Source organism: Cryptotermes secundus, unplaced genomic scaffold (genome assembly GCF_002891405.2).
Source record: "Cryptotermes secundus unplaced genomic scaffold, Csec_1.0 scaffold144, whole genome shotgun sequence".
Classification (NCBI taxonomy): domain Eukaryota; kingdom Metazoa; phylum Arthropoda; class Insecta; order Blattodea; family Kalotermitidae; genus Cryptotermes; species Cryptotermes secundus.
In genome coordinates this window covers 1,044,913-1,062,820 of record NW_019740655.1, presented here as the reverse complement: position 1 = coordinate 1,062,820, position 17,908 = coordinate 1,044,913, and the positions used below count along the sequence as shown (strand labels likewise).

General features: G+C 41.6%; 1 protein-coding gene across 1 annotated transcript in view; it reads left to right on the top strand.

Annotated features, from left to right (window-relative positions):
- The window catches only part of LOC111872357, an 870,691-nt gene that overhangs the window by 99,781 nt on the left and 753,002 nt on the right, over window positions 1-17,908 (top strand). The window contains exon 2 of the mRNA XM_023866150.2: window positions 4,644-4,722. Coding sequence (XP_023721918.1) covers window positions 4,656-4,722 — 67 coding nt within the window. The 5' untranslated portion in view covers window positions 4,644-4,655. The remainder of the gene's footprint in view (window positions 1-4,643; window positions 4,723-17,908) is intronic.

The following is a 17,908-nucleotide window of genomic DNA, read 5'->3' as shown; positions in this document are numbered from 1 at the left end:
GTTTAATTTAACACTGGAAATACATTTTAAAACGTTACTAAAAGTTTTAGAATTTTTAGATTTGAAATAAACAGTGAAACTCATTGAGCTTTAGTGGAAGAGAGAGGGTGTAGGATATGCATGTTATATAAGATTTTTATATAATCTAATCAGAAAGAAACACTGTAACCCATTGAATGTTATCATTGGGTATATTAATTATATTGTCACGTGTATTACTGACTAGTAGACGGTGTTTGCATCGGTGAGTCAATTTATTGGATATTTACTAGCCGTAACTACAATGAGTTACGAGTGTAACAATCTAAGGATTACTGTAATTATAACACATAAATAAAATTTGTCTTCGCTCGCTTGGAAACCGGGATCGTGGGTTCGAATCCCACTCAGGGCATGGATGTGTAGTTTGTGTGTGTGCGTTTTTCTGTGTTTGTGTAGAGGTAGAAGTCTTGCGATGAGCTGATCACCCGCCCTAGGAGTCCTACCGAACGTGTAAGATCTAGAAAAACCGAAGTGAACGGAGAAGTTCATGGAGGTAGGCCTAGGCCCACTGGGGCTGTAGTGCCAAGGAAAAGAAAATTTTTACATCTGCTTGCACTAGTCGTTCCTAGGTATCAGTTCAGAACTATGGCTGTCTTGACAATGTTTCCACTATCCGGTTCCTGTCAAGGGATTTTACACAAGTACTATAAAAGTCTCAATCACACACTCCCAATATCACTGTACTACAGCACAGATAAAGTCTTAAAATCACCAGTTAAATTTTCACAGACCGACTTCTAATTCTTCATCCACTACAAACTTCCCATGGCTGGCTTTATTTCTTCAGTCTAATTCGGTCAACTGCCCAGGCTTGCTCTTTGCTTGGTATACTCCTCCAGCTTAGCGCTATAGTCCGGTCGCTTACTCCTGCAGCTTTGGAATTCTGCTCACTTATATAGACGCGGCAAGGACACGGACCTACAGAAAACATATCACGTGATCGCTATCCACCCAGTCCATTGGCATGCTGGCTGCTTCCTACAGAAAACACGTTATATGACAGCTATCCACTGTTGCGGTGACGTCATTCCACCTGCGCCGAAGTGTGTTTACCTAGCCCTTAGCAAGAAACGGGTTGCATAATCCCTTTGTTCTATTGTTGCGTGTTGGACCATGTATACGGAGCCGTTGCCTGGCAGTGCGTTAATCGAATCAGTTACAATATTAATACACACTTTTTTAAAGATTTTAAGACTGGAAATTAAAAACAGTTGAACGTTTTCTGTTAAGGCATTTTTGTAAAATAAATTATAATTTCGAAAAAAAAAACTTTAAAGTACAAATATGAAACTAATGGGTCTTACATGAAGTTGATACCAGATGTTCTAAACAGCTATTTTAATTAAGATGTTGTAAGTTAATGGATCATGAAATATTTTAACTAAGCTTTAAAAGATAATAAGGCTGTATTTTATTGTTGCGGGAATCATTAGCCAGGTAGGACCCCTCGGATGGGGAATCAGCCCCACACAAAGCCGCTGCCTACACAGGACAACACAAACACAGAATCAACGCAGCTAACACCCATATTTTGAGTGGGATTCGAACCCACGATCCCAGTGTTCGATCGAGCGAAGGTATTTTACCTGTATGCCTTAGGCCGCGCGGCCAGTCTGATCGGCTATTTAGAATTCTCATTATGTATAAAAATTGTTTAAGTTCATGGAGGTAGGCCTAGGCCCACTGGGGCTGTAGTGCCAAGGAAAAAAAATAACAATTGATTATTATGAAAAGTCTGTTCTTTTCTCCCTTGAGATAAAATGTTCACTCGGTCCAATTCTGCATATGAAAGCATAGTTCTTACTGCCCTACGCCTAATAAATCAGTGGCATTGGTTTTTTCACGGGTGAAAATTTGTGCCAAATATTTGTTCTATTTCATGTTAGGATAATAAATTTTTTTCTAAAATATCTTTGCTCAGAGATGACAACTTTCTCAAAATACACGTTACGTTATTTAACCAGAGCTCGAAAATTGCATTGGCATCATAATATATGCTGTGTGTAAGTATAAAAATTCAGTTCTCCTCACCCTGTTTTGTATAACAGGCAGTCAGTAGCTCTCAACATAAATTCTGACGTTCTAAAAGTTTAATGGCGTTGTTTTACATTTCAAGGAAGCACCTATATATATATAACTCTTTCATATATTAAACCCCGGAAGCCGGAATAGCACAGTCGGTATAGGGACTGGCTATAGGTTAGGCGACCAAGGGATCGGAGTTCCGAGTCCTGGTAGTGTCAAGAATTTTCTTTTCTCCACGTAGTCCAGACGGGCTCTGGGGTTCACACAACCTCATATCCAATGGATGGTAGGTTCTATCCCCGGGGATAAGGTGGCCGGGGTGTGAAGTTGACCACTCACCTCAAACTGGTCCCGAGGTGAAGAAAATGTGAATCTATACGTCCACTCCCCCATACGCCTTCATGGCGTAGTGCTTAATTAGTTAACCACAAGGACAAATTTATCTGTATTACACCCCGGGCTAGGACTCGTTTTCTGTACACCCAGTTTCTACTTCATCAGGATTTTCTGTGCAAATTTTCTCTGTTGTTGATAAGCCCCTGGATCCAAATTCAGTCCATACAGTTGTGTGTGTAGTGCGAGATTTGTACCACAGGAGTGTGATGCCTGTCAGTGGGTGCCATATCATTCAATTCAATTCATGGGCTAATGGTCAAGGATACGCCGACTGCCCCACTACTAATGAAATTTAACATCTGATTAATAAGGGAACTGACATAGATGACAAGTATTGGTATTCGCTAATTAAACTCGAACGTAATTAGTGGCATTATGGAATCGTAATATGCGGTTGTCGTTTAATTGGTCATGGTGATTTTTATCCAGTTTTGAAGTGAAATATAATTAAAATATGGCACCTTTCTCTTCTGAAAACAGACATGAAAATATAATTGATATATTTCCTGGAATTTGATGTTGGAGGGAGGAATTTTTACTCTTATGTCATGCACGTCAATCTGGACAGTATGAGAGAAACGAGGGGATATTAACGAGTTTTATGAATTCAAAATTACATGTAACGATATGTGATTCACTGATCACACTATGTTTTGTGTGTGGTTTGCAATGTTACATGGAGATAAAATACATGTTTACTGAAGGCGGATGTGACACTGTATAGTCTTGTACTTCACTGAAGTTTCGGAGGAAATTATTGCTTCCATCTCTATCTTCAACCCTGAAAATGAAGACAGCACATTCCTCCGGAACGTTGGAAAATTTGTGCAAGACTGAACGGCGTCATATCGCAGGAAAATACTCTTTATATTGACCGCCGTGAGGACCTCGGACCGCATATGTCTACTGTTTGCAATCATTCTTTCCTTTGATGATTGTCTGCATGATTTAGTTGTGTACTTACATTTGTATATATTGTCACGTGTATTGGGGGCTTGACTGTTAGACGGGGTTTGGATTGGCTGAATGGATTTATTGCGCTTATACACTCAACTCGTGCCTACAAGTAATACAGAGCTATCGTTGATCTACGCAGTCTACAGCTCATCTTTTCACACACGCCGTGCTTCTCACTCTTCACTAGTCGTATTCTGGCAACGGATTTCAACACAATCTCACTGTAACTGCAGCGCACATGAAATCTTCATTTCACAGCCGCACTCTTGCAACTCAACTAACCCGTTGCCATATCTTCTCAATCATCATTCACCTGGCCTGGGATCCTCGTTATATAGCCTCGGGGTGGACCCAACAGAAAACACCGCTTCCATCGTTATAGCTCAATATTACCTCGATTTTTGCTCCTTGATTCACTACCACTGGAACCTGTTCATCGAGTCGTTGCCTAGTAATGTACGTCTAGTCTGGCTACGCTGTTCCAGCTTTCAATTGTCATGACACAATATGCATAAGCATTTATGTGATTCTGAATGTCCATATATGCTTTTGTCTGTATATGTATGTGGGTACGTAATGTATGCAGTTTATAGAACAGGATGTATGCGCCTAAGTGGTCGCGTAGACTAGTAAAGGTGAAATGTAAAGTTGTCCCCGTGCTTAACTGATTAAACACTATACCTTGAAGGCGTATGAGGAAGTGGACGTATAGATCCACGTTTTGTTGACCTTGGCACTAGTTGGAGGTGCGTGGTCAGCTTCACGTCTCTGCCGCTTTACCCTCGGGGAAAGAGCACCCGGTACCCATTAGACAGGGGGTTGGTTGGGCCCCAGAGCCGGTCTGGATGACGGGATGAAGAGAAAATTCTTGACCCTACCGGGGCTCGAACTCCTACCCCTCAGTCGTCCAGCCTGTAACCAGTTGCTCTACCTACTACGCTGTGGTGTAAGACTTAATAAGTAAGTAAATAATTATAATTATGCCGTATAAAGATGCCCACTCCACCTAATGAAGTGTTGTGCACACACATGTGCATAGCTCGTGATGTGTATGTGAACATTCATACATTCATGTTTTTATGATGAAAGATGTTTCACCGTTTCAACATTCATTCAAGAAGGAAGAAGGCAGTAGCTATGGTGGACGTTGTATGCACTGTAGTGTTTTTGTAACAACAGTTTCATGGCCGAATTCCCCTTACCAACAAATAATTCTTTTACAGAGAGACGGAACCATGATGCGGCGGTCCATACTGGTGCTGTGGTGGCGGGTTGTCTGCACCATTCTCGTGTCTTCAGAGAGTGAGTACCATCACACTGTATTCGTACTGAATTGTCAGCACCTATGAAAGCAAAGATAAGATGTTTATTATGCACGAGTTGAAGCTGTTGTAGTAATGTTTGTAGGGAGTTTTGTCTTATGTGATAAATGTCGTGTAATTCATTGACATTTAATCGACGTTTCGAAAGAACGTATCGTCTTGTCTTCAGCCCTTAAGACAGAGGTGACATGTTCTTCCGAAACGTCGGTTGGTTTCAACGGAGTTATATCCCAGAAGAAAGAGCTCTTAAATATCTTACTTTCTTGTATTTACCCCGAACTATAAAATTTTAAGGAAAAGTGTCATTTTACTCTGGTAAATAGAAATTGGATATGTGGTGAATAATAAATTCTGTATATATTGGACGAAAGAATTAAGCCACTAGAATAATCTCTGCTAATCTTGAGGGAGTGAAACTGTGTCATACATACGCTCTAATCGTATGTTCAACTAACGTTCAATTGTTGGACGTAATCAAAGCGTAACGCAAAGAAAAAAAAACAACTTTACAAAGTATGTCCATCTTTATATTGGCAGTGGATTTGCTTCTGTCCAATATTCTTTTTATTGCTAGTGGGGTGGGACTAAGTCCCTTGTACTGCGGCCACTTCTGGCCTATTGTACGAGCCCCAGATGATAGGTGAGGGTGACTGTGGAGCAATTGGTGGAATGAAGATTGGCAGGGGAAACCGAAGTACTCGGAGAAAAACCTGCCCCAGCGCCACTTTGTCCACCACAAATCCCACTTGACCAGACCCGGGATCGAACCCGGGCCTCCGCGGGGTGAAGCCAGAGGCTAACCGCTTGAGCTATGGCGCGGCCTTCAGTCCAGTAACTACGATATAAGAATTGCAGGAATAGCATAACAGGATCTCGGTTACATAGCGTCATTTCTTCACTCCCGGCCCTCTCAAAATGCAGCTGCAACCACTGTATGATGCCGCAACGGTTGCGACACAAAAATGTTTTTTATATCTTGTCGCTGCCACCAATTTGTTGTACCCTAATAGGGGTCAGTGACTGTACTCACCCCCTATCGGACGTCCGTGGATAACTCTTAACCTGTGAGGTGGAAAACATGCTTGCACTCGGGGGATCCACAAATAAATCGAGTACTTTCAAATTTCTTTAAATTACCAAACTCACATGATTAGCATTATCTACAACCTCAAACCAACATGCCAGTATAAATACAAATGGTTACCATCCAAACTTAATTATTAAACCAAATGCTGGTACCTAACCCACCACTCAATAATTCAGAATTACTCGGTTACACTCCAAAGTTTATACACTAAAACAGTTTAACCAAAATCATTGAACCAGTGATCATCAGTGATCCGAACACAGGCAAGTACTCACGCTCACAAAAGAGGAAGACATCTGACTCCATCGCGTCTCCTTCCTACCACGCGACTGTTCTGAGCGACTTTTAAAATCAGAGTGTTCGCAGCTCCTCCCGTCTGAACCCCTCAACATTCAACATCATGAAAAGCTGCTCGTGTAAAACCCCTAAGTCAGCAAACTGTGCGGTGGCGAGACTTGCCTCGTGTCATCACTTAATTTGTCAGCAATTTCTATAGACTGTACAACTGATACCGGATGGCTACAGAATGTACGGCGTCTCAACTCTGGCTTCCGGCGGGTTTACAACTTGTGGTTCACCCGACGTATTTAAATTTATAAAACTTATAATTATTTTCTAATCAATAACACGTAAATTTGACCCCTTGCTAGGATAAAGCATACCCATTAATAACCTGGGGCACAATAACTGCATTGCCACTGCTTTCCATTTTTTTTTCTGTTTCCCTTACGTGCAATCAAGAGGCAACGTCTCATTACGCGACCAACATGTAGAGAAAGCTAGTAAGAATGGTAATTTATTATTATTATTATTGGAGAAGGTGGCTTTCCCCATGCACCGAGACCAGTTGTTGATCTATTGTACGTCCTCCTTTGATGTTCTACCAGTCCCATACCCTGCCGGTACTGGTGCGTGCTGTCTGCCCCGTTGAGCCAAGGATGTCGGCCGTCGGTACCTTGATGCTTCCCCCATCTACATTGGAAACTACTTGGGTGGGAAACTTGCCTAATTTTGCTCAGAGGTCTCCTAGAGACATGAGGACCCACGGCTTAAAGTCTCTCCCGGAGAACTGGTTCCCTGAATTTTTCCGCCCTTAAAAATTCCACGACCTCCGCCGGGTTTGAACCCGCGTACCTTGAGTCATGAGGTGGGAACATTACCCCTAGACTACGGAGGCCGCTTAGTACCAGTTGTAAATTATATGTTGTAAATGTGGTAGTCTTCATAATAGATGGGAGCTTTATTTCCCTCTGTCTTCTTCTCCTTTATTCTTCGTAATCCCTATTCCATCTTTCCATTAGAAGTAGATGTGTTTTATTTACGATGTTTAAGAACAGAACTCTCTCGCGATAAGATAATGTCCAGTGCAGAATCTTGTATTGGCGTATTCTTTTCAAATTTTGAAAAACATAAATTGATATTTTCAGTTGTACTTTTCACTTGGGGGTTCCAGATATAGTATATACAAGGGCAGATCACAGTGGCTGTGCGATCTAACGCATGAACTGTCTTCGCCCACTCAAACACTGGGGTGGTGGGTTCGAATCCCACTTGAGGCATGGATGTATGTATGCCTTTATTCTGTGTTTGTGCCGTCCTGTGTGCAGGTAGTGGCCTTGCGAAGGGCTGATCCCCTGGCGAAGGAGTCGTACCGGCTTGTAAAAGATCAAAAAATTGGAAAAGTGGCCAAGGTCCAACAAAGGGCTGTAGAGCCATATATGGGTGGGTGGGTGGATAGAGGGATGTGCAAGGAGAAACGAATGGATAATGGACTTTTAAAAGTAAGATGTGACAATGTGGACTTAATTCATCTAACTCAGGTTAGGATCCAGAGCTTCTGAGAACATGGGCTGGGCCTTTGGTTAAATAACTGGAAATTCTTTGACACGCTGAATGACTGGCAGCTTCTCAAGAAGGTATCTGCTTCATGGATATGGATAACTTCCAGTGCTTAAATTGTGTGATAACTAGGAATTGTGCATTCTCTGTAGTAAGACTTTTAAAGATATTAACAGCATAAACTGTCTAAGTGTGAGGGCACGCAATAGCGTAGTTGGTTGAGGCACTATGCTACAAGCCTGAAGGTCGCGGATTCGAGTCCCGATGAGGTGGATTCTTTTCAGTGGACCTAATCCTTCCAGCCGCAATATAGCCCTGGGGTCTGCTCAGCCTCTAACATAAATGAGTACCAGGAATCTTCTTGGGGGGTAAAGGGCGGCTACCGCGTAAGGCTGACAATCTTTCCGCCATCTGTGGGCCAGTCGTCTAGATAATGTGGACCCTTAACGTCTGACAACTCTATGGGCCTCCATGGCCCATTATAGGGGTAGGTTTACCTTATACGTATATACATCAGAGTGTTGAGCAAGGTTTATAGCCGAAGGGGCGAATTAGGTGCTGCAAATGGTTTGTCGGGCCAGAAAGAGGCCAACGGATCGATTTTAAGTATTTGTGTAATAAGCGGAGTCTTAATGTCACATGTTAGTGACGAGATGTCTGGTTCGGATTGGTTATTTAATTTATTGGATGTTTATAACTTGCAACTGCAAATAATTAGCACACATTCACAGCCTGCAAAGAGCTGCCGCACTTTTCCAGGATGCTTATGTTCGCATGTTTCAATGAATGCAATTACTCACCACATTAGTTCGACAGATTGTGCTGCTTGAAGTTACTGACTAGATTTGTAATATTTATTTAAAATAAAATTTTATATAAATTATAGGCAAAATTTTACAGAAGCTTCACGGGCTACAAAGCTTTCACGGATCGACTCAGGCTCGAGGGTATTAGTTTGCGCACCCCGACACTAGCTGAATTAGTGTATTAATTATTAAGAGTCAGTGTGAAAGGGAATATTAATACATGCTGTAATAAGCGAGTACCTTCATCAGAGAAGAGATTTCACGTTGGATGTATAAGCTCCCCCAATCTATCGCATTTAAGTATGATTTCGAAGGCCAGTGTAATTATTTAATCGACGTTTCACATAAATCTTTCAATTCTTCATTAACAACAATTGATAATTTAAATTGTATATTGCAGAGGTTGTAGTAGTATTATAATTTTGTCTGCGTGATTCCTGGCGACATTTCATGACCGTCTTTATCAGTGCGTGACAGTGTACTTGTGTCTCTAGAAACGTAATGAAGATATCTTATATTTAAGTACAGTATGCGCCAAAAAATTCAGTGCTGAAATTAAATGACCTCCTGTTGATACCACTGTTTATTCATGTGAAGGCCCCTTATACGACAGAACCTTCTCAAATCCTGAAGAAATGGTCAGATCACCATGTCCCTGTAGCGTACTTGGGTGACAGTAAGAGCATTTGCCTTCCTCATCCTTACTGAAATAGGGGCCTAATATACAGTGTGCTGAGACGGCACACCGTATCGTCACACGTGTACTGTGTAGCGGTTTCTGGACGGTAACATATGGTCGCTCAAAGCCAAGGAAGCGTGTTGTTTGCCGACCACTTCCGTATGAGCGGAAATAATACTCAACTATGATACCTTCTCCTCCGTCGAGGGACCCATTTCCAACAACAACTACACAACACAACTTCCTTTTCACTACTGGGAACACGTGCGGCTAGAGCTATGCCCCGTCGACAAACGCACATGCGCGAGTTTCAGTACTGCTTCTTTTGGCGATTACTCTAGATATTAATTGTGTAGGCGCCGTTACTTGCCGATCACAGTGGCCACTCTGTCTGAGGCATGAACTATCTTCTCTCGCTCGAATGCTGCGATCCTGGTTTCGAATCCCACTCCAAGCAAAAATGTCTTTTTCTGTTTATTCTGTGTTTGCGTTGTTCTGTGTGTAGGTAGAAGGATGTGTGTCTAGGATGAAGATGAAAAAGCGGCAAGGTCCATCAAAGGGCTGTAGTGTCATAATAATAAAATGCGATTCGCTCACTCATGGAGCTGAGCCCTTCTTGAGAAGCTGCCAATTGTGCACCTACTCAAGAACTTCCCGGAATTGTATGGAACCCGAAAGTTTATTACCGTGTTCGCAAGAACGCTCCACTGGCCCCTATCCTGAGCCAGATCAACCCAATCCATACCATTACATCCTATCGGTCTAAGATTCATTTTAATATTGTCCACCCACCTACGTCTTGGTCTTCCCAGTGGTCTCCTTCCTTCCGGCTTTCCCACCAATATCCTGTACGCATTCCTCATCTCCCCCATTCGTGTTACATGCCCTGCCCACCTCATCCTCCTTCACTTGATCATTCTAATAAGGTGCACTTAGTTGAATAAATTATTAAGTTCTCATTTAATTATTTGTTAAATTTTATAAAACAGATCATTTATATTTCAATGTAAATTGGTTCTTATAAAGAGCCTCTTTTGAGAAATAAGGATGTAATATGAAAGCTAATCATCTCACAGAGATATATAGTGCAGGACAATGAGAATATACTAGTTTAAGAGAAGACAACAAGCTCATACAGCTACAGACACAAAAGATGGAAGTAGAATTTCTCTTTGCTGAATTGAAAGTACTTATTGTGTGTAAGTAAGTTAGCCCTTACCGATTGGCATCATTGTATCGAACAGGGTAATATAAGTTGGACAAAGCTCGTGGAGGAAGTGAGCAATTTTATTTACAAAATTTGAAAGGAACATACCACTGAGGAGATACATGTGCAGCTGGGAGGTAATATTAAAATGGACCTTAAAGAAATGGGTTGTGTTAATATGGACTGGATACATCTGGCTCAGGATGGGGTCTTGTGGAGGGCTATTGTGAGCACGGCAATGAAACTTTGGGTTTCATAAAAGTCATGGCTTTTTTTTTTTTTAGAGTCTGAGCGACTGTCAGAGTTTTCTGGTTGAACTCCTTTAATCAACGAGTGAATTAGTGCAGACTGTGCCTAAAAATTATTTAAGCTTTATTTCTGCAGTCGCCAATTGGAGGTTTGAAACAGAAACTGCTTTGATGTCCCGTGAGTGTTATGGTAAGGCGTCACTTCTTGACATTGTTCACAGGTTGAGAAACTGTAGTTTAATTCTCGATTCAAAATCGTACTCTGCTCTGGCAGGGCGGAGCGGAGTACCTGTTGAGGAGGTACGAATTGTTCAGCTGGTCAGGAAATTCCTCGCCTCTTACGTAACCTAAATGGTCTTCACGCGCCTCTCTTATTCCCCCTCTGTTCCCTTCCTCTATAATTTTTTCTTTGCCCCTCCCCTCCGTTAAGAAATTAGCATAAGCGTTGGAACTGAAGACTTCCCGTTGCATGATTCCATAATGCCTCCATTGTTGATTAGAACCGGAGCGGCTGTGTTCTACCGCAGTTAAACCCCTCTAAATTAGGTCATGTTTCACGCAATTTAATTAGTGTAGTCTCTGTGTTTGTACCACGGTATCTTATAAAGCGTATCTAGTGCCTGTGTTTACGTAGACCAAGTTCTGACTCAGGCACTTCCGTATCTGAAACAGACTCAGAAATTATGAAACTTATTATTAACAGGAGGTGGAGGTTGGAGAAAACTACATAACGAGGAGCTTCGTAATTTGTACTCTTCTCCAAGTATAATTAGAATGTTCAAGTCAAGGAAAATAAGGTGGACAGGGTATGTAGCATGAATGGGGAGACGAGGAATGCATATAGGATATTGGTGGGAAAGCCAGAAGGAAAGAGACCACTGGAAAGGCAGCGTAGGTGGGTGGACAATATTAAAATGGACCTTAGAAACATAGGCTTGGATTGGATTGGAAACATGGATTGGATTGATCTTGCTCAGGATAGGGACCAGTGGAGGGCTCTTGTGAACTTGGTAATGAACCTTCGGGTTCCATAAAATGTTGGGAAATTCTTGACTAGCTTCAGAATTGGCGGCTCCTCCAGAAAGGCTCAGCTCCATGAGTAAGTAAGTAAGTATTATTCACAGGACCATTGCAGTGGAATTGAAAGGCGTATGCAGTATTAGGTATTGAATGGGGCCTACACGTGTGAAGTAACATATGTCATAGAATGAGGAGTAGTGTCATGGCAACATTGATTATGAAAATAGAACTGTACCCTATTGTACTTACAGCCTGTGTTACCTATATTGCTGTACATATTAATAAAAGCACGCACATGAATACAACGTTAAGCAGATTTTTTTTCTTCAAAATATAAATAATTCTCATAACTATTTTCTTTTTTTTCATTAAGGAAACTCAAGTTATCACTTCCGTCTGATCACTTATGGGACTGTTCTAGTATATTTTGACGGATTTATGTGAAATTTCGCGTGACAATTATCCAACTACAGACAACACGTTTATTACACCTCTTGATGTCAGTAATGCCAACTGATTGCAGTTTCAACTTGTGGAGTGGTAACGGCACGTATTGTTTAATGGGATGATATCTTGTGGGTTGTCCGGGTAAATTGATGCTGGTCCCCGCCATTCTTGGTTCCAAGATCCGCGGGACTCATGACCATATTTTACGAAGATTTTATGAATAGATCACAAACTGAGACATTTCGCGCGCCGCGCTGCACGTTAAACACAACATATTTCTGAACATTATCGGTCGTCCGGAGACAGGGATTAGCGCTATCGACTGGGTCCAACAGAGCAGGTTTTACCTGAAGACGGAGACAGAATCCAGTCACCGAACCGCTGTGTTTTTAAATAAAAGCAGGACGGTGTTTTTAGATAAAGATTAGGCCACGCCATAGCTCAAGCGGTTAGTCGCTGGCTTCCCACCGCGCGGCCCGGGTTCGATCCCGGGGATTTGTGGTGGACAAATTGGCGCTGGTGCGGGTTTTCTCCGAGTACTTCGGTTTCCCCTGCCAATCTTCATTCCACCAATATATTGGGTTTTTGGACTTCATCCATCGTCCTGGTTTTTAAGATGTCCAGTGATTGAGGCTAGCTCTTTCTAACGGACCCAACTGAATAGGTGTTTTCCTTCACCTGAGGACGGAAACAGATCCAGTTTCCGAAACGTCGTGTTTTTATTTTGTTATCTTAAAAACCAGGACGATGGATAAAGTCCAAAAACCCAACATATCAGTGTGTTATACACCATCATCAGAATCCTATAGTAACTACTTCATTCCACCAAATTTTCCATCATCATAATCTCCTGGGGTACGCTACAATAGGCCAATCAGTGGCCGCCGTGCCGAGTGGACCCAATTGGACTCAACCCCCACTAAACGAATTAGATAAAAAGTAGGACGATAGATAATGTTGAGAACCGTAATAATTTTAATAATAGACGTACCTGAGCCACCATGTGAAGAGAATGGAGTCTCACAGTGTTCCTACATAGATGTATGTATTGTATTATGAGAGGGGGTGGGTTTCCCCATGCACTTAGACCAGTTATTTGTCCATTGTGCGTCCCCCTTTAATTTCTACTGTCGCCATATCCTACCGGTAACGGTGCGTGCCATCAGCCCCCGTAGAGCCAACGAGGTCGGCCCCCGGTACCTTGATGCTTCCCCCATCCACCAGAGGCATTGGAGACTACTTGGGCGGGAAAGGGCCTCTAATTTAGCTCAGAGGTCTCCTAGAGACATGAGGTTCTTTTACGTACCGTAAATCTACGACACGGGACACACGGCTTAAAGTCCCTCCCAGAAGACTTGTTCCCTGAAATTTTCCGCCCTTAAAAATTCCACGACTTCCGCCGGGTTTGAACCTGCGTACCTTGAGTCACGAGGTGGGAACGTTACCCCTAGACTACGGAGGCCGCTTTTCCTACATATATAGTGAATTATGTAGTAATCGGGTAAAATATTGGACTAGTGAAACTGTGGTGTAGGAGGGAAGGAAGGGATCCGAAGCTTCGGACTTTAACCTTAATGATGATGCTGATAATGGCGTAATTAATGAACTATTCGGCGTGAAATGTTGAATAGATCACAAACACAAAAATGAAGCATTTTTGTATCAACAGGTTCGGCAAAAGTACAACATTTTGATTCTAAATTCGACGCTTTTAAGATAATGGGAAACCACACTAGTGGAAATTATGCATATAAATAAATTAGTGAGTTATATAGTTGTTAATTTGATATTCCTGTTAGCCTTGCCACAAATATTGAAACAAGTGAAGGAAAGTAGTTCTCACACGTTCCAGCCGGAACGTCTTCTTCTCTCCCCCCACCCCCCGAATTTATAAATTCTTCAAGGTTTGGTTACGTGTTCATACATCACACTTGTGTTTCTCTGTGGATGCAGGGTTTAGTAAGACTATTATGGATAAGAGTGTACTTGAAATCGAAAGACCGATAAGTTAAGCAACCTCAATACGGACAAATATTCCCAATACTGTATCCAAATATCATACGAGTGGGAAGTTTTCATTGGCTTTCGACATTCGAACTCAAGTTTTAGATAAATATACCGCAGGCTTGTTGGTCTATAAAAATCCGATAACGCAAATACACGGTATCATAACGCAGGCTGTATACATGATAATTCGGTAAAGATCTACGAGAAGGATTTGAAGCTGTGCTGAGTATACATTACCCTTTCATTTGAGAAAATCATCCAGTGAGACGGATTGGTCCCCCCCTGACCCCAACTCAAATTCCTTCCACATCTTTGAGTGCAACCACGTCTTCAGATGATGCTTCAAATTTGTGGGTCGCTTGTCACCATGGCATGGCGCCTCGCTCAGTCAAGAAAGCTGGGTCTGAACGTGTTTACAAACATTCGCGCTGAAACTGGCAAGAGGCGGTCCTCCAGCTTTCAGGTCAGCGGAGCACTGACAGCCGGTCACTGTGAAAATTGTATGTCGCGAAATGTTACATAGATCCGCGAACTTGGCCATATTCCTTGAAATTATGAAGAATGAGATTGGAAGGACACATAGCAGGCAAGAGAGAAATAAGAAACACAAACCAACTTTTGGCTGAGAAATCCGAAGGAGATGTAAGCGTATATTTGAGAAATAATAAATCTGAAGGAAATAGAGGGTGTGTGTGAAGTAAATTCATTTGAAGGTTACTGTCATCTTGAATATAATGCCGTGTAATCACTTTAAAGTCCAGCGACGTTTCGTAGGAACGTATGGCTTCCATATTCAGGGTCGAAGAATAAGCCGAATAAGATATCAGTGTGAAAGCAGACGGTAAGCTGAGCGAAAATTGTGATTGTGTACGAAGCAAGAGGGAAATGAAAGAGTGGAACTCAGTTCTCATTGGCTCGCCGTGGGACAGAATGAAACCACTGGGCTCTCACACGACCACCGAACGAACCAATAGGAAACAAAAACTAAGGTTTAGGACGCTCCTGAAAAGGTGCGGATTTTGCTGTTCTAGGAAAAGGATAAGTACAAATTGTAAAGGGAACGGAGGTTTAAGGGAAAGAGGTCAAGTGAGTGAGTCTCAGACACGCGGGGGGAGGAAGATGAGGGAGCACAGGGAGCACAAGGAAGTCGAGACATGAGGCTGGAGACTGGTGAGCTCCCGGAGAGGACAATTTGCACGCACCTGCGTGACCCCACCGAGAACCCAGATCTGTCACGTGATGGAGGCCGGCTACGATCTCTCAGGGAGTAGGTGAGAAGTTCCCATGACTTAGACAGAAACCACCCAACCTGTGAACCCAATCTCAGTTGCTTCCTGACGATGAGATCCATGTATCTGGGTTTGGTGTAGCTCAGTGCGGTGCCCAAAGTTGATACTGTACTCATTTAGCTTAGAACCTGGTCCTGCGGGGGACAGATTTGAACTCGGTAATGAACCTTTGTGTTCCATAAGAGAGTTTTGCCTTTTGAGTTTACGATCTATGCATTTACCCCATGTATGCTGCATTTCCGCCAGTTTAATCCTCTTTGATTTGATCGCTCTAATATTATTTGGTGAAAATCCCAAATTATGAAACTGCTTATTATATAAATAAAGTCTAATTTTTGGTCACAATTGTACATTAATATAGTGATTGAATTTTTGGACATTTTCTATCGTCCTATTTATTCAGCTTACGTGAATGTAATTTTGATTTGTTACTGTAGTTTATAATTACCTTAGCTTTGAGAAGTAGATCAGATATCAGAAATCGCTGATACCACAGAATCATTCTTTTAACGCTGACTAACAAATTTTTTTAAGCTGATAAGCTTAAAGTGGTCAAGTCAACGACTAGAACTATATCAGTGTTTTGTTGTAACATATTTTTTGTCGTCGCACCTCACTGACATTTATTTCCCTTGTTATTCTGGGTGTAATTGACAGAAATTAGTTTCTGTAGTTGTTTTAGTGCCTTTAAATAATCTAGAGAAATGCAAACAGCGGTGATTTTATCGTGAAACGGAATTGTGAATCCCGCTTTCACCGGTTCCGCGACATGTAAGAGGAAACAACTTTGTGGACATCAGATTTATTCATCGGGCTTGATCGAGTTGGATTGTCGCAAGGTCGAACTATAAGCGTATAGGTTTCCATCATTAAAGGAATTCTATCTACAGGGGGAACATTATCTGAATCAGTGGAAACAGGATTGAAAATTTCCGCTTGTTTTGCTTTAATATTGTCTAAATTAAAAAAAGCTGTAGACAGTATAATGTTCTCCTCCTTTGAAAACACAGAAACAAATGAACTCACTTCATTTCGAAAAAAAAAAAACATGAAATTAATATTTCCATGTTGATTTCAACGGGCTTTGTAAATTCGAATGCCACACTGAGCCCGTACAACAGCAGATTCAATGTTCATGTCTGAGAGACATGGCTACATGTAGCACAGGTGTATCGGACATGTTCTATACACTGCCCCCTTCCCCCTCCCTCGCCCCCACTACATTGAGGTATGTTCATAGTCGAGTGATTCAGGCATTGGCCGACACTCAGGCTTTGTTACAACGTGTGTATGCGGGTTGTAGTTTATGCATGACCTACCACGTGTATGGGTTCAGCACGGTTCTCATAAAAGGGATTCAGAGCTCTAATTTGATTAATTTTTTAACCATTCACATTTGGCTTGTGTTTGTTAGCTTTTAAAATAAATTTCTGAAACTGAATTTCGAAGCCCTGTGAATACGATTTTGACATTTTAGATAATTTCTGTATTTAGTTAGTTAATCAGAAATTCTGATGTTTTAAACTGCACTATATTCTGGGATATAAAAAGAGAGTAGTCCGTCGAAAGTCAAACGACGTTTCGGAAGGACATATTACCTCCATCTTCAGGGTCGAAGAATAAGCCGAACAAAAAAACAACGCGAAAGCAGGTAGAATTTTGCAGGTAGAATGCATCAGCAACAGCTTCGGCCTGGACTACGTATGTACTATCAACTTCTAGATGAATGGAACCGGATCTATGTTTTCTGAAATTAGATATGTATTTCCAGAAATGTTGGGGCTGTGACTTTAAATTGATATCAACTGACTTCAACCACCTAAGCCTGTCGGACTTGATGGTGTTTTTAACAAGTTTTCGATAATAGGAGAACCTGCCGTAAAAGTAATCTGAAGGATTCTTTTTAAAACGATGGTGGAAATAATTTTTCTTGGTGGTGCAATACTTTAAGGTACGGGAGAACCAGTGAGGGAATTTAGACTTGCAGCGATACCCACAAGGAATTTCCTGCTCCANTATATATATATATATACCGCGTGTGCATGCATTTTTATATGCTAGAGATTAAATAAATACAGAAAAGAAAATTAAATTAAAAATACAATAATTTCTACATTTCCTTATACGAAACATTGTATGATATACCAATTTATAAGGAAGCAGTATTCCTCATCCATTACTCAGTACGTAAATTTTGTTACAAAACTTCATCCTTGCAGTTGTATGCATACTGTTATTTCATAAAAAGTTGTACTTATATTCAATTTGTGAAGCTCTAGCTTCAGATGTTTCAGCTATTCAGTATAGAGGGGGTGGGTTTCCCCGTGCACCGCGACTAATAGTCTATTGTACTGATTCATTCATTAGTGGTCTGTCAAGACGACAGGTCCACAGTCCATTCCAAAACAGTTCCTCCACTTGATGCGATCTAGAGCTTTCTCCTCCAAATGAAAATATCCTCTTCTGTCCCCAAGGTCATCCAGCATCTTCTTACGTCTTCTTCCTCGTCTTCTTGTCACTTCTATCCGCCCCTCTCT